A 22,988-nucleotide genomic window follows, 5' to 3' on the forward strand; every position below is an offset into this window, starting at 1 on the left:
CCCACTACGACTCGTCAGGAAAACTTGCAGTTTATTAGGTTACAGATGAAATTAGTGATGATGAACTTCACAGGGTGGTAAAAGTGCAAGGTGACGAGCTTGATGCTGCTTTCCAATAAATATCAAGTGTCTTATTCTGGTGACATGATCATCGACGCTTGACTGCCTTTTGACACATAAAAATATTCTCTCTCTTTGGTCCATAATAATCTCATCATGTAAATATACCCGCACTGTATCTGTTGGCTAGAGCGAACATGCCAACAATACCAGAGTGAGCACACTTCCTATATAACACAATTGTTTTTGTGAGAAAACCATCAGCAGAATTAAATGCAATGGAAACACATTTAAATTGTATTTTTTATTCGGTACACTGAAATGTAACCGCAAAAGTTATTTGTAGTTATTTGTATATGTTATTTGTATAATCCAACCATTTCCTGCGGCTGAATTACCTGATACATTTAAAAAAAAAGTCACGACAGGTCTTATGAAAACAGATCATTTGAATGATGCCGGTGACATGATGATCGGTGATCGGCTGTCAATTATCAAATAATCTGGCTTTGATCCGGATCTCATCATATATTTTATCCGCATCTTTTATCCGCATCTCACTTCATCAGTGAACTGTCTAGACTAGAGCATACGCCAAAACCAGATTGGGCAAGTTTTCTATATTATTGCAACAATTTTTGTGACAAAACCATCATTAAAGTCTAAAATGTAATGGAAACCCATTTAACTTTGCAAATTAAAGAACGACTGCCCCTAAAAAGCAATTTCTCGTTTTGAAAACTCTATGTGGCATTGATATGATTAAGAAACATTTATTATTGTGTGAAAACTGTAAATAGGATCATTTTGGTCATAAAGTCAGTCTTGTACAAAACTGAGATTTGCGAGATAATAGGGAAAAAGGGTATGTCACGGAATGAAGGGTAAAGTAATCATTTTCCTTGGGCTGGGTTTATTTCCACATACCCACAGCTGGCAGCACCCAAGTAATCATCAGTTCAGAGCTCAGCTGGACGTGACCTGACAGTAATGTCCATGGTCAATTTCGTTTAACAGTCGATATCCCTATGGGGCTAGTTAGGGACCATCAGTAAATTACACAATATACATGGGGCAAAAAAGGTCAATTGCTCCAAATTTCAATGACTTAAAACCACAAAACCAACAATAAATTGTAGAAATTCATATACAAATATTGAAAGCATTTAAATGGACATTTTTCTACTTCATATTCATCATCTCCAGCACCACCCCAACATCAACATATGTAAAAATGCGCATTTCTATGTCTTGTAGTAAAAAAAGATAGAGAAAGATAAGTGTTTCCAATGACAATTAGTAGGCAGGGCCTACTCACAATTGGTCAATAACACTGATGATGTCATTGGAAACACTTATCTTCCTTTACTACAAAACATAGAAACATGCCATTTTCACATATGTTGATGTTGGGGTGCTGCTGGAAATGATTTTATGTAACCTTTATTTTGACAGGGAGTAAAAGCTGAGACCTAAGTCTGTTTTCCAGATGACCCCTGTACAGAACCACAATACACATCAAAATACAATAAACACATTAAACTACACATTCATATACACATTAAAATACATGCTATTATACACAATGCACAATACACAAAAAGCAAAACAATCATAAAAAACAGACACATTCTTCAGTAAAATGGTCCCCTAACAACCACTACCTTGTATCACTAGCTAGCCAACTTTACCAACTAGCGGTACTGTAGAAACTAAATACATTACAACGGAACGATTTGATTAGTGTAACGTTAGCTAGCTACATAGTTGTCTTTGTATCAAAGATAAAGGTAAACGCAGCCACTGCTAGCTAGCCAACTCTACCAGCTACCAGCTAGCAGTACTGTATCATTTTTAGTCCATAAGATTTTTGCAACGTAAGCTTTCGAGTTGTGTAGTCCACTTGTGTAGCTAGCAGGACTGACTTTGCGTTAGCTAGCCAACGTTTAATTACTTCTGTGTTATGAAAGGAACTAGACACGGACACGAATGATCCATTGATACTTTGTTGTAACCAAGTATTGGTGCTAACCGTGTGTTATTGGATGCTAGCATGCTAGTTAGCTACGGCGTCATAAGACACGGTGCACTGGGTGGGTTTCACGGAAGAATTCTGTACCAAGTTATCTAGCTGAATAAACTAAGTTTGAGCCTATTCCTGGGAACATTGAACCACTGTAGTTTACATCAATTATAATTTCTAAGTGGAAGTTGGAATAGTTATATTTGAGTGTTTCAGCGAATGGTTAGTGAGGGAGGCCCTGCTCTCTCGCTTCCCCAGTTGTCTAGTTAATTTTCTATCCAATCTCCTTTGCATTAGCGTAGCCTCTCCTGTAGCCTGTCAACTATGTGTCTGTCTATCCCTGTTCTCTCCTCTCTGCACAGGCCACACAAACGCTTCACACCGCATGGCCGCTGCCACTCTAACCTGGTGGTCCCAGCGCGCACGACCCACGTGGAGTTCCAGGTCTCCGGCAGCCTCTGGAACTGTCGGTCTGCGGCCAACAAGGCAGAGTGCATCTCAGCCTATGCTACCCTCCAGTCCCTCGACTTCTTGGCGCTGACAGAAACATGGATTACCACAGAAAACACTGCTACTCCTACTGCTCTCTCCTCGTCTGACCACGTGTTCTCGCATACCCTGAGAGCATCTGGTCAGCGGGGTGGCGGGACTGGAATCCTCATCTCTCCCAAGTGGACATTCTCTCTTTCTCCCCTGACCCATCTGTGTATCTCCTCCTTTGAATTCCATGCTGTCACAATCACTAGCCCATTCAAGCTTAACATCCTTATCATTCATCGCCCTCCAGGTTCCCTTGGAGAGTTCATCAATGAGCTTGATGCCTTGATAAGTTCCTTTCCTGAGGATGGCTCACCCCTCACAATTCTGGGTGACTTTAACCTCCCTACGTCTACCTTTGACTAATTTCTCTCTGCCTCCTTCTTTCCACTCCTCTCCTCTTTTGGCCTCACCCTCTCACCGTCCCCCCCTACTCACAAGGCAGGCAATACGCTTGACCTCATCTTTACTAGATGCTGTTCTTCTACCAATCTCACTGCAACTCCCCTCCAAGTCTCTGACCACTACCTTGTATCCTTTTCCCTCTCGCTCTCCTCCAACACTACTCACTCTGCCCCTACTCAGATGGTATTGCGCCGTCGCAACCTTTGCTCTCTCTCTCCTGCTACTCTCTCCTCTTCCATCCTATAATCTCTTCCCTCTGCTCAATCCTTCTCCAACCAATCTCCTGATTCTGCCTCCTCAACCCTCCTCTCCTCCCTTTCTGCATCCTTTGACTCTCTATGTCCCCTATCCTCCCGGCCGGCTCGGTCCTCCCCTCCTGCTCTGTGGCTTGACGACTCATTGCGAGCTCACAGAACAGGGCTCCGGGCAGCTGAGCGGAATGGAGGAAAACTAGCCTCCCTGCGGACCTGGCATCTTTTCACTCCCTCCTCTCCACATTTTCTTCCTCTGTTTCTGCTGCCAAAGCCACTTTCTACCACTCTAAATTCCAAGCATCTGCCTCTAACCCTAGGAAGCTTTTTGCCACCTTCTCCTCCCTCCTGAATCCTCCTCCCCCTCCCCCCCCTCCTCTCTCTCTGCGGACGACTTTGTCAACCATTTTGAAAAGAAGGTTGACGACATCCGATCCTCGTTTGTTAAGTCAAACGACACCACTGGTCCTGCTCACATTGCCCTACCCTATGCTTTGACCTCTTTCTCCCCTCTCTCTCCAGATGAAATCTTGCGACTTGTGACGGCCGGCCGCCCAACAACCTGCCCACTTGACCCTATCCCCTCCTCTCTTCTCCAGACCATTTCCGGAGACCTTCTCCCTTACCTCAACTCGCTCATCAACTCATCCTTGACCGCTGGCTACGTCCCTTCCGTCTTCAAGAGAGAGAGAGTTGCACCCCTTCTCAAAAACCTACACTCGATCCCTCCGATGTCAACAACTACAGACCAGTATCCCTTCTTTCTTTCCTCTCCAAAACTCTTGAGCGTGCCGTCCTTGGCCAGCTCTCTTGCTATCTCTCTCAGAATGACCTTCTTGATCCAAATCAGTCAGGTTTCAAGACTGGTCATTCAACTGAGACTGCTCTTCTCTGTGTCACGGAGGCTCTCCACACTGCTAAAGCTAACTCCCTCTCCTCTGCTCTCATCCTTCTAGACCTATCTGCTGCCTTTGATACTGTGAAACATCAGATCCTCCTCTCCACCCTCTCCGAGTTGGGCATCTCTGGCGCGGCTCACTCTTGGATTGCGTCCTACCTGACAGGTCGCTCCTACCAGGTGGCATGGCGAGAATCCGTCTCCCAACACGTGCTCTCACCACTGGTGTCCCCCAGGGCTCAGTTCCAGGCCCTCTCCTATTCTCGCTATACACCAAGCCAAGACCCAGCTTCTGGCAGGTTTCGGGTCGAGAGCCAGGCCCAGTCCCCCGGTGCATACACCGGGGCCTCACTGCGGTGGTGGTCAGCGCTCGCCTGATGGCCCGTTGCAGGCGCACATGGGCAGCGTCCCAGATCTCCTCTGAGCGCCGAAACCATTCATCCACCGCAGGTGCCTCGATCTGGCTCTGATGTCACGGTGCCAGGACCGGCTGATAACCTAGTACACACTGAAACGGAGACAGGTGAGTGGCGGAGGGAGTTTTGGGCCATCTCTGCCCAGGGGATGAAAGCCGGTCCTGGCAATAGGACTGCAGAAACCTACCCACATCCTGGTAAACTCTCTCCACCTGCCCATTACTCTCGGGGTGAAACCCTGAGGTCAGGCTGACCGAGACCCCAGACGTTCCATGAACATCCTCCAGACCCTCGATGTGAACCCCAATTAGACACTATATCCTCAGGCACCCCGTAGAGCCGGAAGGCGTGTGTAAACAGGGCCTCCGCAGTTTGTAGGGCCGTAGGGAGACCGGGCAAAGGAAGGAGACGGCAGGACTTAGAAAACCGATCCACAACAACCAGGATCGTGGTGTTTCCTTGTGACGGAGGAAGTTCCGTCATGAAATCCACCGATAGGTGTGACCACGGCCGTTGTGGAACGGGTAGGGGTTGTAATTTCCCTCTGGGCAGGTGTCTAGGTGCCTTGCACTGGGCGCACACCGAGCAGGAGGAAACATAAACCCTCACATCCTTAGCTAAAGTGGGCCACCAGTACTTCCCACTAAGACAGCGCATTGTCCGACGGATGCCAGGATGACCAGAGGAGGGTGACGTGTGGGCCCAACAGATCAATCGATCGCGGACATCAGACGGAACGTACAGATGCCCAACTGGACACTGGGTGGGAGTGGGCTCCGTAAGTAACGCCCGCTCGATGTCCGCGTCAACTTCCCATACCGGTGGTGCCACCAGGAAAGAAGCCGGAAGTATGGGAGTGGGAACCGTGGACCGCTCCTCTGTGTCATACATCCAGGACAGTGTGTCTGCCTTAGCGTTCTGGGAACCTGGTCTGTAGGATAGGGTGAAAACAAAACAGGTGAAAAACATGGCCCACCTTGCCTGGCGAGGGTTCAGTCTCCTCGACGCCCGGATGTACTCCAGATTGCGGTGGTCAGTCCAAATGAGGAAAGGGTGTTTAGCCCCCTCAAGCCAATGCCTCCACGCCTTCAGAGCCTTGACAACAGCCAACACCTCCCGGTCCCCCACATCATAGTTTCGCTCCGCCGGGCTGAGCTTCTTCGAAAAGAAAGCACAGGGGCGGAGCTTTGGTGGCGTACCCGAGCGCTGAGACAACACAGCTCCTATCCCAGCCTCGGACGCGTCCACCTCTACTATGAATGCCAAGGAGGGATCAGGATGAGCCAGCACGGGAGCCGAGGTAAACAAAGCCTTCAGGTGACCAAAAGCCCTGTCCGCCCAAGCTGACCACTGCAGTCGCACCGGTCCCCCTTTCAGCAAGGAGGTAATGGGAGCCGCTACCTGACCAAAGCCCAGGATAAACCTCCGGTAGTAGTTGGCAAACCCTAAAAACCGCTGCACCTCCTTAACCGTGGTTGGAGTCAGCCAATTATGCACGGCTGAAATGCAGTCACTCTCCATCTCCACCCCTGACGCGGACAGGTGGTACCCTAGGAAGGAGACAGACTGTTGGAAGAACAGACATTTCTCAGCCTTGACGTACAGGTCATGCTCCAACAGTCGACCAAGCACCTTGCGCACCAGGGACACATGCTCGGTGCGTGTAGCGGAGTATATTGGAATGTCATCTATATACACCACTACACCCTGCAGGTCCCTGAAAATCTCGTCTACAAATGATTGGAAGACTGATGAAGCATTCATCAACCCGTACGGCATGACGAGGTACTCATAGTGCCCAGAGGTGGTACTAAATGCCATCTTCCACTCATCCCCCTCCCGGATACGCACCAGGTTGTAAGCGCTCCTGAGATCCAATTTGGTGAAGAAGCGCGCCCCGTGCAATGACTGTCACACTGGCTATGAGCGGCAGCGGGTAACTGTACTTCACCGTGATCTGATTTATACCTCTATAGTCAATGCACGGGCGTAAACCTCCATCCTTCTTCTTCACAAAAAAGAAACTCGAGGAGGCAGGTGAAGTGGAAGGCCGAATGTATCCCTGTCCCAGAGATTCAGAGACATATGTTTCCATAGCCGCCGTCTCGTCCGGTGACAGAGGATACACGTAACTCCTGGGAAGTGCTGCGTCTACCAGGAGATTTATCGCACAATCCCCCCGTCAATGGGGTTGTAGTTGAGTCGCCTTCTTTTTACAGAAGGCGAGAGCCAAATCGGCATATTCGGGGGCTGGGGGGGGGGGGGTGTTCATGGTGGAGACCTGGTTTGGACTCTCCACCGTAGTTGCACCTATGGAAACACCTACACACCTCCCTGAGCACTGACGTGACCATCCCTTAAGAGCCCCTTGTTGCCACGAAATAGTGGGGTCATAGTGGGACCATAGTGGGGCCAACCAGGGAAGCCCCAACACCACAGGAAACGCAGGAGAATCGATCAGGAAGAGACTAATTCTCTCCTCATGACCCTCCTGCGTTATCATACATAGTGGAGCTGTGACCTCCCTAATCAGGCCCGACCCTAAAGGACGACTATCTAAGGCATGTACAGGGAAGGGCACATCAACAGGAACAATAGGGATCCCTAATCTAAGTGCAAATGAACGGTCAATAAAGTTCCCAGCTGCGCCTGAATCTACTAGCGCCTTATGCTGGGAAAACTCAGGAAATTCTATACATACACACATGTGCGCAACAGGGAGCTCTGGGTGAATCGGATGCCTACTCACCTCTGATGATCCACCAGTGCCCTGCCTGCTGCCTCGACTCCCTGGGGAACATCCCCAGCACTGACCAGCAGTGTGCCCTCTGCGGCCACAGGTGGTGCAGGACACGGCCCCCCCTCCGGTCACCCTTAGAGCAGCACCTCCGAGCTCCATAGGTGTAGGATCGGAGTTGCTGGGGGATGGAATGGACGGACCCCGATCCGGACATCCGCGGGTGGCCAACAGGTTATCCAGCCAGATGGATAAATCCACCAGCTGGTTGAGGGTAAGGGTGTCCCTGCATGCCAGCTCCCGATGAACGTCCTCACGTAGACTACACCGGTAATGGTCAATCAGGGCCCTCTCATTCCATCCCGCGCTGGCAGCCAGGGTCCTGAAGTCCAGTGCAAAGTCCTGTGCGCTCCTCATCCCGTCTGAGATGGAACAAGCGTTCCTCCGCCGCTCTCCCCTCAGGTGGATGATCGAAGACCGCCCGGAAGCGGCGGGTGAAATCCTCATAGCGGACCAACGCTGCGTCTATTCCTCCCCATTCGGCATTGGCCCACTCAAGCGCTTTCCCCGACAAACAGGAGATGAGGGCGGACACGCTCTCATATCCCGAGGGAGCCAGGTGGACGGTCGCCAGGTAGAGCTCCAACTGGAGCAGGAACCCCTGGCACCCGGCAGCTGTCCCATCATATGCCCTCGGGAGCGAGAGCCGAATCCCACTGGGTCCAGGTGACGGATGGGTGGACAGTGGTGTGGGTTGGTGTGGGGTGCCTCTGTTTATGTGTCCTTCACACGACCACGGGGGTTGCTGCGACTTCTGTCTCCGTGGCAAGGAGGGTTTGTACTGCCTCTTTTTCCATGACAACAGGGGTTGCTGTCGTCTCTATCTCCACAACAATGTAGGTCTCATGGGCAATGTAGGTTGCTGCGGCCTCACTCTCCTGGGCAATGGGAACTGCTGTGGCCTTGGTCTCCTTGGCAACAGTGGGTGGTGTGGCCTCTGAGGCTCGAGCAGTAGTCTCCCCAGTAACAGCCTCTACAAGGGATTCAGTCTCAGGGGCTGCCTCGGCCTCCTGGGCAACGACTGTGGGTTCAGATTCTTGGGTAACCACATTTGATGTGACCTCCGCTTCCTTGGCAATAGCAGTTGCTGTGGCCTCTGACTCTACTGTAATGGCTTCTGACTCCTTGACTGCTTCCGTGGCTTCCAACTCTTGGGTGGTTTTAGTTGGAGCTGGTTCTTCTTTAAAGATAGGGGCTCTATCTACAAGTACCTCAGCTTCTACCTCCTTGGATGCAGACACTTCTGCTGTCACATCAACCTCCTTTACCTCAGGCACTGCTACAGTCTCTGGAACAACAGATGCTGCAGCATCTTCTGGTACATACTTGATGACCTCTACATTCTGCACCAATGGGATAGCAGTCTCAGTTTCCACAGGAACCTGGCAGTTCCGGGCAGTCGGGCCACTCTGGCATCTCCTGGCAGTCGGGCCACTCTGGCAGCTTCTGACTAGCGGGCGGCTCTGGCGGCTCCTGACTAGCGGGCGGCTCTGGTGACTCCTGACTGGCGGGCGGCTCTGGTGACGCACGACTGGCGGGCAGCTCTGGTGACGTACGACTGGCGGGCAGCTCTGGCGACTTACGACTGGCGGGCAGCTCTGGCGACTTACGACTGGCGGGCAGCTCTGGCGACTGTTGACTGGCGGGCAGCTCTGGCGACTGTTGACTGGCGGGCAGCTCTGGCGACTGTTGACTGGCGGGCAGCTCTGGTGACTGACTGGCGGGCAGCTCTGGCGACTGTTGACTGGCGGGCAGCTCTGGCGACTGTTGACTGGCGGGCAGCTCTGGCGAATATGTCGTATGTGAGAGAGAAGGACCAAGGCGCAGCGGGATTGTGGATGCTCATGTTTTAATTCAAAAAAGGAGTAAAGCATCCACTGGAAAAACAATGCACACGACAGGAACAGTCTTACAGGCATACAAAAACGCAGTGCAAGAACAATTCCCCACAACCCCAAAGACAAACACACACACCTATATAGGACTTCCAATCAAAGGCAACTATACACACCTGCCTTCAATTGGAAGTCCCAATCACCAACACAACATTAAACAAACAAACCACCTGCCACATCCTGACCAAGACTAAGCAATACGCCCTCTGCTGGTCAGGACGTGACGCCCTCTCTATTGTTGCGTCATTCCTTCCTCGCATTCAACAGTTAAATGTAATAATTGTTGTTGTCCTTATCTTCATCATTCTAATGACATCCTTGAATAATAGGGGACTAGAATTAGATGCTGAAGGGTTTCACTTCTCTTCACGAAGATTGAAAAATTATTGGGCTGAATAAACACTCTTCTTTCAATCTCCCCCTGAGTTCTATTGGCTGCTGTATTTAACATTCACCAAACAAGAGCTTGCTTCCATGTTCGAATAGTCTATTGGTGTAAGAAATGCTAAAAAAAAAAACAATGTCCAGCAAGCTATTCTAGTATGGGACTCCCAAGATGCCAGCGGATTACAAGTGCGTACATATTGCGCAAAAGACAGAGGCTATACGTTAGAAGCTAATTATGCATTAATTAGCTAAATATAAGGATAATACTGCATTGAACGTATTACCTGAAAGAGGTAGGCTAGCACATCTATATATAGGGCTATATATCAATCTAGAACAGGCCAGCAAGAATCCAAGATGGTAGCCAATCAGTCTGTCCGTTTGTATGTGTGATCATTGAGATAAGAGTTTTAATAGTTTTTATGTTTTAATGACCCTGATCCTGTTAACAGAAGCAAACACTTTTGATGTGGAGGTGGATGCTGTATATAACAACTATTATTTTTAGATCTTAGTCTCTATTTCACTTGTACAAAGATTTCTGATTGAAAGGCCGTTTTTTCTGCCTTGAACTGCTCGTAAACTGTAGCCTACACCTTTCTGGAGTTGGAGCTCGCAGAGTCAGGAGCATCTGTCTGCACACAAGGCCATCTACTCGAGCGCAGTTGCGCACTGAAGGCCAGGAGCAGATAAGCGGTTGCCAGATTGGAAAACCTGATGCACAATGTCTACTGGTCACGCACCTGTGCTGAAATACCGCTAAAAACCGGCATTGTGTATCTGTTACTGTGCCTGCTCTTTACGCAATGTCACCCTGGATTAAATAGGCTGAATGAATTATCTTCGCTTTATGCCCTACAATTTTCAAACACTCCGATGAGACCATCATGTCAATACCACCAGGAACTTAGTCTCTCTCTTTGCAATTGTACCACTCTCAAACGCAACTGGACCTACACTTGATGGCATAGCCTACTTCCAAAATATCAAACTATGTAATTACTTGTTGTCTGCGTGGAAATATACTGCTCAAAAAAATAAAGGGAACACTAAAATAACACATCCTAGATCTGAATGAATGAAATAATCTTATTAAATACTTTTTTCTTTACATAGTTGAATGTGCTGACAACAAAATCACACAAAAATAATCAATGGAAATCCAATTTATCAACCCATGGAGGTCTGGATTTGGAGTCACACCAAATTAAAGTGGAAAAACACACTACAGGCAGATCCAACTTTGATGTGATGTCCTTAAAACAAGTCAAAATGAGGCTCAGTAGTGTGTGTGTGGCCTCCACGTGCCTGTATGACCTCCCTACAACGCCTGGGCATGCTCCTGATGAGGTGGCGGATGGTCTCCTGAGGGATCTACTCCCAGACCTGGACTAAAGCATCCGCCAACTCCTGGACAGTCTGTGGTGCAACGTGGCATTGGTGGATGGAGCGAGACATGATGTCCTAGATGTGCTCAATTGGATTCGGGTCTGGGGAACGGGCCGCCCGAGTGTGACTCCAAATCCAGACCTCCATGGGTTGATAAATTGGATTTCCATTGATTATTTTTGTGTGATTTTGTTGTCAGCACATTCAACTATGTAAAGAAAAAAGTATTTAATAAGATTATTTATTTCATTCAGATCTAGGATGTGTTGTTTAAGTGTTCCCTTTATTTTTTTGAGCAGTATATATAGGTCCTTATGTGAACCATTTTAACTTTGAGCCTGTTTCTTATGCTGAGGTATATAAAGCACTAAAGGCAATAGACACTAAAAAGTCTGCAGGTCTAGACAACCTGGATCCCTACCTCTTAAAGATAGCAGCTGGTATTATTACTGAACCTCTGGTTCACATTTTCAACTTGAGTCTCTTGACCAATTCCTTACCCAGCATTTGGAAATCAGCTTATGTCCTCCCACTGCTAAAGGGTGGAGATCCCTCAGATGCTAATAACTGTCGTCCTATCTCCAAGCTCTCTATCCTGGCCAAAGTCTATGAATCCCTAGTAAACTCAGTTAAAAAACTTCTTAATTGAAAAGAGTATACTGAGCAGGGTTCAGTCTGGCTTTAGATCGGGGCACAGCACCACAACTGCAGCTATGACAGTGGCAAATGACATCATAAATGCACTTGATAAAAAGCAACATTGCGCTGCTCTGTTTGTTAATTTATCAAAGGCATTTGATTCAGTTGACCATTAATTTTTGCTAGCTATACTCAGTAACATTGGTTTCAGTGAAGGGGCAGTAAATTGGTTTAGGAACTATCTTTCTGACAGAACACAATGTGTATATATACTGACAATCACAAATCTAGCTTTCTTGAGATTAATAGAGGTGTGCCCCAGGGTTCCATTTTAGCTCCTGTGTTGTTCTCAATTTCTATTAATGAATTGGGAAATGGGATACAACCAGCAAAGTTACATCTCTAGGCAGAGGATAGTCATATATTCATGTGCTCCTTCTCTGGTTCAGGCTGTTGAAGAGCTCCAGACTGCTTTTCAGTCACTCCAGGCCTCCCTTTATGGTTTCTAACTGGTCTTGAATGTGCAAAAAACATCCTACAAATACCTAGGTATATGGTTGGATGACAAGTTGTCCTTTAAAGTTCATATGGATAATCTTGTGAGGAAGCTTAAATTGAAAATGGGTTTTTATTTTCATAATAAGGCTTGCTTCTGGCTTAGGGAATGAAAGAAGCTTGTTCAGGCCACTTTTCTCTCTGTAATTGATTACGGTGTGTCACGTCCTGACCAGTAAAGGGGTTATTTGTTATTGTAGTTTGGTCAGGGCGTGGCAGGGGGTGTTTGTTTTGTGTGTTTCGGGGTTTTTGGTTTATGTTCTATGTTATCTATTTCTATGTTGGTTTTTTTGCAATGACCTCCAATTAGAGACAGCTGGTTGTCGTTGTCTGTAATTGGAGGTCATATTTAGGTGGGTTTGTTTTCTCTTTTTTTTTGTGGGTGGTTATTTTCTGTATAGCCTGTGTGCCTTATGGAACTGTTTTCGTCGTCTGTTTATTTTGTTTAAGTGTTTTCTTTAATAAATTAAGAAGATGAGCACTTTACCCGCTGCGCCTTGGTCCAATCCTTATGACGTCCATGACACGGTGACTTGTTATATATGCATGCAACCTCCTTCATCTTACAGGGACTGGACTCTGTTTATCATGCATCCTTGCGCTTTATTACAAATGCCAAGTCACTCACCCACCATTGCACCTTGTACCAAATGATAGGTTGGCCCTCATTTTATATGCACAGTAAGCTACATTTGTATGTGTTCATCTACAAAACCCTTTTGGCTAAACTCCCTCTGTAGTCTCGTCTCTTTCACCACCAGCAGTTAATATACCCGGTCTACTACGTGGTTGCTTCTGTACTTAAAGTCCCCAGGACATTCACAGTATTAGTTAAGACTGCCTTCTCTTCTTGTGCACTAGAGGCATGAAATAGTCTACAATCCATGCTTCATCTAGATATTGATTGGAGACTGTTACGGAGGAGTGTAAATGCTTTTTTTTAGGCTGGATCATGTTGTATGTTTTAATTCTGTAATGTATTGACTGTAGCTGCCTACTGGCAAGGTCTCCCTTGAAAAAGGGCTTTTCCTGGTTAAATGAAGGTTAATAAAAATAAAGAACAGTAAGATCTATTTTGGTTGCACATTTTGAATGGAGTTGATGGCGAGATAAAGACTGCGAGAGAGCGCTCGCATGTGCACAGATAGGCCGTTTTAAACAATGCAACTGCAATTTAAAAATGTATAATTTTTACAATTAAATAGAGGCCAGATGGGTAAATTAGACGAGCATTCGATCTTTATATTACTGTAGCATAGACTATGCTGCACCAAATGTTGGCCTACCTGTCACAAGAAAAAAGTTATCATGAGATGATGGGTCTACATGCCTGTCCCCACCCTGAGCGTTGCTGATTCATTATGGAGAGGATGTTCATTGCACATAATTTAACAGTTCCATTTCACGCCAAACTTTATACAAATAAAGTCGCTACTCAATATATGCTCCCAATAATTTGATGGATAAACCTAATAACCAGACATTTGAAAGTGACCCACCTTTACTTTACTCTAATGCTCCAGCTGTTCCAACTGCTCTCGCATGCTTGCCAGATCAAGTGCCTCTTTCGCATGGCCTATAGATATGAGGTGGAAACACAATTAAGACACTTCTCTTTCAGTTTGTAACTTGATACTACGATTTGGCTGTTCCTTTGGGGAACAACATTAATTATTTATTTATTTAGCTTCAAGATTTATGGCAACATTTTTGCCATTAATTCACAAACAATACCACTTTTACTGTAATGAGTCGCAAGCTTTGGACATCTGTTCCTCAAAAGTACTGATTAATGTACACTAGTCTCATTAGCCGGGGGACAAGGTTAATGTACACAGGATGACCGTATGTGCCATACAGGCACCAATGCCAAACTGACATTTATTGGCATAATATACACCCCCATATATGCAACAGCAGGCCATAGGTCTAGATCAGGGATGGGCAACAGATGAATCAGCCGAGGTCTCAACTTAATGTTGTAGAATACACAATGTGCAATTTCGAAATTTGGTTGTGCATCAGCAGTTTTTCTCGTTATGTTAGTCACTGACAGTCATTCAATTAGCCCATGTCAGCTACATTTTTTTAAATTGGTAAATTAGTCTAGCGGCCTGCTACCTAAACTTAATCATGGTAGTAATCAAGGTAGAATTACTGATCGGAGGGCCCCTGTTGATTTTGTTAGTCACTCTTACTCAGATATCATATTCAAAACCACAAACATTTCTCTCCACTCCATTGCAAAATGTGTAGAATTGCAGGAAATGTACTTTCACACGTAAACATTTTTCTGGCTGCTGTCAAGAGAGGGGCCACTAAAATGTTTTGCTTATTGGGGTACGCAGACCCTCAAGCCACTGTGGCCACTCATGACGTGTTCAGATCAAAGTTGACCATCCCTGGTCTAGATGCAGGCCATACATGCTCTCTTGCACACATCGACAGGAATGTGTCTTGAACAAGTGGAAGGACAGACAACATCCCCATGAAGAACACCTTTGTTCTTTCAATCACTGAAATGTCCCACAAAGCCTATCGCAGACAGTATGTTGATCCAGTCGACTCTAGTTCATGCCATACTGTATATAGTTGATTGACGTTAAATGTATATTTGTTGCAGTAGTCAGTTGTTCCAAAGTTTCATTGTTCATGTTCTGCAACGATATCGCAATGGTATATTTGCATTAGATTGCAAAATGTACCTCACGCAACACAATCTCCACATTACTCAGGACATTACTCATATGGAGTCGTCTTCTTGCTCCTCGTGTTGAGGTGGCCTGAAGGGAAGCATATAGAACTCAGAGCACATAACATAAACAACCATTGAAAGAAAAATAGAAATGGTACACTCATAGGCCTATATACCACACAAGGACATTGACAGGTACATGATAGCCACCCACTCCTCTCATTTCTAGAGACTAATTTCTGAACTTGTATCCGAGAAAATAGACTAAGCCTTGACTACACTTTCCAGTATGTAGGCTAGACAGTAGGCATACTTGTAAAACATCTTATAAGATGTAAGTTGTTACCCACATGATTTAATCACTTTTGCTCCAGCCTATCAGTAACACACCGGGTTCTACTAATCCAACCCTTGATTGAAACTCTGATTTGGTGATTAGTATGAGGTGCACAGAGGGTAAGATTACCCACTCCTCTCCTAAACTCTTAACAGCCTTAGATTGTATAGTTGTCTGTATACATCATAAAGAAACCTAATATCCAGTGCTCTCAAGTCTGATAAAGTTCTAGGCTATATATGGCTTGCCATAGTTCTTTTGATAACTTCAGATACATGAACTAGCCTTTGGAACTAGTTTCATCCTTGAGATAAGTGTGTTATAGCGCTCGCAAGCTTGAAGTCCTAAAACAATTAAATGATTTTCCTCTAGTTCATTCAGCCATTCATATGGGCAAAATGAATGGAGAAAGAATAGGTTTGGGAATTAACACAGGCTTATGACATGTTATACGTTTTGTTCTATGAAATATCAGTCCATTAACATGACCTTTATGAATTATAAAATCTTTGTGCGTGATTACATATCCTTAAATTCAGTTGATTTTTAGATTATCATAGAACAAAACGTATAAGATTTCAGAAACCTGTGTTTACCACAGACCTTATATTCAGCGTTTATCCAAAAACTACATTTTCCCATAAGCTTTGTTCAACGAACCATAGCGGAGTTAGTGCCGCAGGATCACAGTACACTTGAAAAAACAGCAAACACTAAGTCTCAAACTCACTCAGGAAATGAACGCACACAGTAAACAATTCAAGCTTCTGCAAAGGACCACAGAAAGCACACTTATTTTAACAGGGACACAGTCATGAAATATGGTGCCAGGAGGAACCATGACATACACACTGTTCACTATGCTTATCTCTGGTGGTGTGTGGCAATGGCTCTCTCCAGACCAGCCAGAGTGTAATGGGTATCCTTTAAGTATGCTCTGTTGACAAAATGGTATGCCATGGGGTTTGGGCACAGCATGCCCATGCAAGGAGATGGATAGATGGTTGTTATGCAACCACATGTAATACAACTACGTTCATCCCAGTGTACATAGTATAATAAGGCACATATTACATTGTCAAGCATTTAGGCACATTAGGCTGGGGAAGTGGAATAGGTCTACCTTCTTGAGGAGAGATTATGAAATTGTCTGAGCACAGCAACACACATGAAGTGATGGTGGTGACCATCAATATAATACAAGAAATAAGAATTAGGGGATATATAGATTTTAGGATGTCCATAATCGCAGACTCGTTAAACATCCACGATAACCTGAATATGTACAGTACCAGTCAAAAGTTTAGACACACCTCCTCATTCAAGGGGTTTTCTTTATTTTTACTATTTTCTACATTGTAGAATAATAGTGAAGACATAAACTATGAAATAGCACATATAATCTTGTAGTAACCAAAGAAGTGTTAAACAAATCAAAATATATTTTATATTTGAGATTCTTCAAAGTAGCCACCCTTTGCCTTGCTGACAGCTTTGCGTACACTTGGCTTTCTCTCAACCAGCTTCCCTTTGAATGCTTTTGCAACAGTCTTGAAGGATTTCCCACATATGCTGAGCATTTGTTGGCTGCTTTTCCTTCACTCTGTGGTCAAACTCATCCCAAACCATCTCAATTGGGTTGAGGTCGGGTGATTGTGAAGGCCAGGTCATCTGATGCAGCACTCCATCACTTTCCTTCTTGATCAAATTGCCCTTACACAGCATGGAGGTGTGTTGGGTCATTGTCCTGTTGAAAAACAAATGATAGTCCCACTAAGCGCAAACCAGATGGGATGGCATATCGCTGCAGAATGCTGTGGTAGCCATGCTGGTTAAGCGTGCCTTGGGCCTCCCGAGTGGCGCAGTGGTCTTATAATTGCATTGGTATACATTTTATATGCATGTGTAGGCTATATGCTTAAAGCACAACACAAGAGTGGAACAAAGTTACCAATGCAAGAGATTTTCACTATCCTTGATTAGATTATGTGATTTCAAATTTGATAGTGAATGCAGCTAGCAATACATACACTTCCCTCAATTATATCTGACAATAATAACCTTCTACAGTGAGCTCCAAAGGTATTAGGACAGACACATTTTTTGTTGTTTTGGCACTGTTCTTCAGCCCCTTGGATTTGAAATTATACAATGACTATGAGGTTAAAGTGCAGACTGTCATCTTTTTAATTTGAACAGTTTAGAAATTATAGCAAGTTACAGATGCACAAATATCATACCCCCAAGACATGATAACCTCTCACCATTACAACTTGGGAGGTTAGCATGTCTTGGGGGGTGGGGTCATATTTGTGCTTCTGTAACTTTTTTTCCCCTCATCATTATTCACGATTCATTCAGGACTATCAGTAATCCACTTCAATGTTTAAGTGTTTAGAAACATATTCTATTTTTTTATTTACAATAAAAGTGACTCCAGAATGACACAATACATGATTTACCATTTCATTTCTACTGGGCACAAATAATCTGAAACACAACCAAAACAAACAACAAATGCATCCAACAAGATTGCAGTCACAAGCTTGATGTAATCATTACATGCTAGGAATATGGGCCCAAATACCAAACTTTTGACTACTTTAATACACATATAAGTGAATTTGTCATGATAAATGGGGGGGAACTATGTGCAAAAAGTCATGTAATTTCTACAGGGGTGCAACTTTGGTTTTAGTGGGGAAGGGGGATGACAACACTCCAAACAGCCTACCCGATCACTTCACTCGGAGGCTTCCGCATGGTCCTAAAGCACACATTGCCTCGTTTTGTTTCACACTCCAACTGCTAAAACATACAATTTCAGAATGTCCACAGTGAAATTTGTGTCCCTGAGTTTTTTTTTAATGATTCACCCGATATGGATGAAAATACCCTCATATTAAAGCTGACAGTCTGCACTTTAACCTCACAGTCATTGTATCATTTCAAATTTAAAGTGCTGGAGTACAGAGCCAAAACAACAAAAAAATGTGTCACTGTCCCAATACTTTTGGAGCTCACTGTATATAACCGACCCCGTCTAAGCCATGAGAGTTGTAAAAGAGTCTCTGACATAATAGCCTGCAGCGCACCCATAGCTTTCAGTAAGTTGGCTACTCCTGAGTCGTGACATAAACTGACGTCATGCCTGGGGCGGGACAGCGACAAGATACATAAGCTGGAACCGGCACCGCGCTGTATCGGTTAGAATATTCAACCTGAAAATATAAGCATGTCGGTCGTGTGCACCTCTCTAGCCCGAAACGCCATGGCATTACGGAACACTGGGGCGATGGTGGTAAGTAAAGGAGTGTGCTTTTTTAAAGGAGAAGAATAATGAAGTTGGCGAATGGAAAGAAAAGACCTATGACTGGGATAGGTAGACCCCTATCAATAGGGTAGTCGTAGACCACCTGCCTGCCTGGCAATGCAATGTGTTTTTACTAGCTGTCAATAGGTCCATGTCTGGTTTATGGCATGGCTTCAGATAGTAGGCTGTTGTTCATATGGCTTACTAGACAGTTCCTGTGAAAAGAAAACTCAAACTGTTGTCAATTGGAGGTTTACCTTACATCAGAGTAAAGCACAGTAGCAAAATCAAAGTAGAAGCTATTCTTTAATTTGAGTAACTTTGTTAAAGTCTAAATAATAATATATTCAGTTACGAAATATTCATTATTTGTCTAATCGATTTTGAAATAGAGCATGTTTCAGTTAGGTCTATAGGCCTATGTATCTTTTGTGAAGGACTGTTGCGCAAATTGTGTTTCATATTAGAGATTTCTTTCATATAATCCGTTAAATTGTATTTTCTTTCATCATTTATTTATTAAAAAAATAATAATAGCGTGACTCTTAATTGAAGGTTTATTTATCCTTATCGAATGTATTGTGGCCAAAATGTTAGTTATGAAACTTGAAATTGAGGGTGATATAACAACTCAGAGCAGTACATATGTCCTACCGCTAGAGAGAAATGTCTACCTTGTTATGAAAGTAGATGTTTCCCTTTAGCGTAAAACCCCCATATGAATATACAGCTCTGTGTCTTTTTGACATAGATATTTTTATTTCCGACTGAAATCCATTTTAATTTAAGTTGCTCTATTGTGTAAATCTGGTGTAGTATACTTTCACTCACCCCATGTCTTGCCTATCTATTGATATCAAAGCAAAGCCCATAAACAGCTGTATGAATCAAATCAAATTTTATTTGTCAGATACTTCGTAGACAACAGCTGTAGACTAACAGTGAAATGCTTACAGGACCTTTTCCAACAATGCAGAGTTAAAGATAAGATTAAAAAATGTAAGTAGTGAATAACGAATAAAAAATAACATGTACAAATAACATGGCTATATATAGGGAGTAGTATTAGATACTTAAACCAGCATTTAACACCCAAAACAATAATGTAAGCCTAATTTAAAATGTAATTCCTCCTACATTGATACATGTTGTCTATGTCTTGTCTCCAGATGGTGCGCTATACACAGACTGCAGCCGCCCCGGCATCTGAGCCCAGGATCAAGAAGTTCCAGATCTACCGCTGGGACCCAGACACAATGGGGGATAAGCCACGCATGCAGACATACGAAATTGACCTCAACAAGTAAGTACAACGACAGTATAGGTCTTCACTTGTTTAAAACCTATCAATGTCAGCGTGTAGTCTGCATTGATGGAATTGCTCTCATTGATTAATATCTGCATTGTTAACAAATCCTTCTCCCTACTATTACAGCTGCGGCCCCATGGTTTTGGATGCCCTCATTAAAATCAAGAATGAGATGGACCCCACGCTCACATTCAGACGCTCCTGCAGAGAGGGTAAGGCATGAAGAGCAATTTGCAGAGTGGAGAGAAAAGTGGGTGTCATCATGGGTAGAAAGTAGAAATCATAAAATATAGACCTATAGATATAGTGTATCCTATTCTACAATGATAGAGCGTCATGAAATATGAAATGAGCCTTGGTGTGGAGTTATCCTTTTCAGTGGTGTGATATACATGCATCTTGCTTTAGGTATCTGCGGCTCATGTGCCATGAACATCAACGGAGGCAACACACTGGCCTGCTTAAACAAAATAGACAGCAATACAAGCAAACCGATCAAAATTTACCCACTCCCACACATGTACGTTGTCAAAGATCTGGTGCCGGTGAGTATTATGGTTACATTTAGAAGTAAATGAATACTGATTATTATAGCTGCATTAAAAAATAACAAATCTAAAAGACAAACACTGAATAAAACAATGCAATGTTTAGTCACCATGTGGTAGCCTATATTTTGTTGACTAAGGGTGTACATGTATTGTGTGTGCCTCTACAGGACATGAGTAATTTCTATGCCCAGTACAAGTCCATCGAGCCCTTCCTGAAGAAGAAAGATGAGTCTCAGGAGGGCAAGGAGCAGTACCACCAGACTGTGGAAGACAGGCAAAAGCTGGTACATATTTCATCCCCTGGCCAGTGGCAGCAGATTTCAGTAGCTCTACTATCAATGCATCATATGCAATTTCCATGTCTAGTCTGAAACACAAGTACATTCATTCATTCATTTCATTAAGATATCAGAAAGGGACAATGTAGTATTTTGTAGGGTTGAAGTGATCTAGTCAGTTGAACCAATGTAATTTGCTGCATTGAGACCTTGTATCGCCCTTGCGAAGGAAATAATTTTATACACGTGAACCACACTTTGCCACACCTTTCTGGCATTTCAACTTACCACTTTGTATATTTGAACATTTGTTATATTGTTAGAGCGCAAGGAGTTTTCATGACAAAATCAATCTGATCTCTAATTGTCCTCCTCTCCCAGGACGGTCTGTATGAGTGCATTCTCTGTGCCTGCTGTAGCACCAGCTGCCCTAGTTACTGGTGGAATGGAGATAAGTATCTGGGCCCTGCTGTCCTCATGCAGGTATGCTTTCGGTTTTTAAGTCAATATATTAATCTTTTTTTATGCTTTTTCTTTTTTGACAGAGAGAACCGATGTCTGAAAACAAAGTAAAGCTGACGTGTGAATGCATTTTCAACAGGCATATAATTGGATGATTGATTCACCTAATTAGTTTGTCTGGCACCTCCATCTCAGAGATTAGCATTTTATGATATTGCTGTATGAAGTAAATTAATCTGATTAATGCGTTTCCCTCCTCAACAGGCCTATCGTTGGATGATTGATTCACGTGATGAGTTCACAGAGGAACGACTGTCGAAGCTCCAGGACCCCTTCTCTCTCTACCGCTGTCACACAATCATGAACTGCACTAAGACATGCCCCAAGGTACTCAACATTTGAATAGACTGCATCTGGTTTAGTCTTCCTTTGCTAAACCAAACCACAATTTCTAAATACAGTAATAAGACTAGTGTAGAGTTCAGCACAGTGGACTTCAGACCATTTATACAACTCATGCAGCTTAAAAGTAGTTATCGCCGATCCCTTTCTGTCATGTTACTCATCTTGCTATCTTTATTTACCTTTTATTTTGTTTTAATTCCACAGGGACTCAACCCAGGAAAGGCTATTGCTGAGATCAAGAAAATGATGGCAACATATAAAGAGAAAGTCATTAACCCCGTGAACATTGTGGAAAACCACCGGACTTGAAATCCACTAGTAATGACTCTAATGCTGAACTTTCGATTACACATTATCCTTTCAACAGTGTCTGTCCCTTTCATTAGGCTTCGCACATGAAAAAAGATACAGGCAGTCTAGAAGATACTGCCGCTTTTATATATGTGAGAGTGAATGTGTGCTAGAGGAGAGGAGAGAAAGGACAGAGGGAGAAATGGAATAACTGCTCCTCCCTCTAGAAAAATACTTTTTTTTCTTAAAATACATACAAAAGTAATGTTTGATGTGGTGATAGAGCTTATTACTCAGTGTGTGTATAGATTGTACAGCAGGGGTTGGCAACAGGTACTAGCCTACAAGTATTTCATATTTTGGGGGGATTTTAGTGTTTGGAGAAAAATATACTTAAACCACCAGGAATTCAGCAAAACAAAATGTGTTTCATTTAGGAAATCTGTTCAAGTATTCCCATGAGTAAAAAAAGATGTGATTGTGTCTCAATGTAATCAAGGTCTGAAATTATTGCTATTTTCAAATACAATCTTTTTTGGGCTTAGTTGTGGTCAATTTGCAGTGTATAAATGATTTTTAATTCTGTTCCGGCACCCCCGACCATATTGAGCTCTGGATGACAATTTGATGTTTGTTCATTGGATATACTGTATGTATATACATAATACTTTAAGGAAAACCAGTTAAATGTTATTTAAATGCTTATCAATGCTTATCAATAAAGGAAGTAGAAGTCTTAATTTACCATTGTAACACATTGATAGGTTTCATGAACGAAACTGAAATGGTTTAGTTGATTTTTAAAAGGTTTGATACTTTATCTGGTTAATGGCTGTTAGAATAGTTTTTGGGCCAAAGATCGACTCAGAATGGAAGTATGTTTTCAAAACTATGATTTATCATTGTCCCATGGGGAATGGAGTTGGGAAAAATGTATGTTACATCTCGTAAATATTATGTATTGCGAAATTTGATTTTATGTCTCGGTGTGGGGCTCTACTTTGGTGGCAACGCCCCCGAAAAGATCTCCCCTGTCATTTTCAGATTGTATACAGTATGCTTAATGATCAAAATAAACAAAAACAAACCACATTG

The 22,988-nt window shown here is 43.9% G+C and overlaps 1 protein-coding gene across 1 annotated transcript; it reads left to right on the forward strand.

Annotated features, from left to right (window-relative positions):
• Positions 1-18,433: 18,433 nt before the first annotated feature.
• On the forward strand, positions 18,434-22,985 carry LOC106566856 (succinate dehydrogenase [ubiquinone] iron-sulfur subunit, mitochondrial). Its single transcript, XM_014135351.3, has 8 exons — positions 18,434-18,585; positions 19,767-19,900; positions 20,033-20,118; positions 20,315-20,451; positions 20,625-20,741; positions 21,117-21,218; positions 21,462-21,584; positions 21,807-22,985. Exons 1-8 carry the CDS (start codon positions 18,520-18,522, stop codon positions 21,909-21,911), a joined length of 870 nt encoding a protein of 289 aa, XP_013990826.1. The 5' UTR covers positions 18,434-18,519; the 3' UTR covers positions 21,912-22,985.
• Positions 22,986-22,988: the final 3 nt, after the last annotated feature.

The sequence above is a fragment of the Salmo salar genome, chromosome 13 (assembly GCF_965601325.2).
Source record: "Salmo salar chromosome 13, fSalSal1, whole genome shotgun sequence".
NCBI classification, from domain to species: Eukaryota; Metazoa; Chordata; class Actinopteri; order Salmoniformes; family Salmonidae; genus Salmo; species Salmo salar.

Bases quoted from the DNA above. Each gene is read 5' to 3' on its own strand.
- LOC106566856 (XM_014135351.3), top strand. From the start codon at position 18,520: ATGTCGGTCGTGTGCACCTCTCTAGCCCGAAACGCCATGGCATTACGG. The intron at 19,901-20,032 runs GTAAGTACAACG...CTACTATTACAG, and splicing joins TACGAAATTGACCTCAACAA to CTGCGGCCCCATGGTTTTGG. The intron at 20,119-20,314 runs GTAAGGCATGAA...ATCTTGCTTTAG, and splicing joins CAGACGCTCCTGCAGAGAGG to GTATCTGCGGCTCATGTGCC.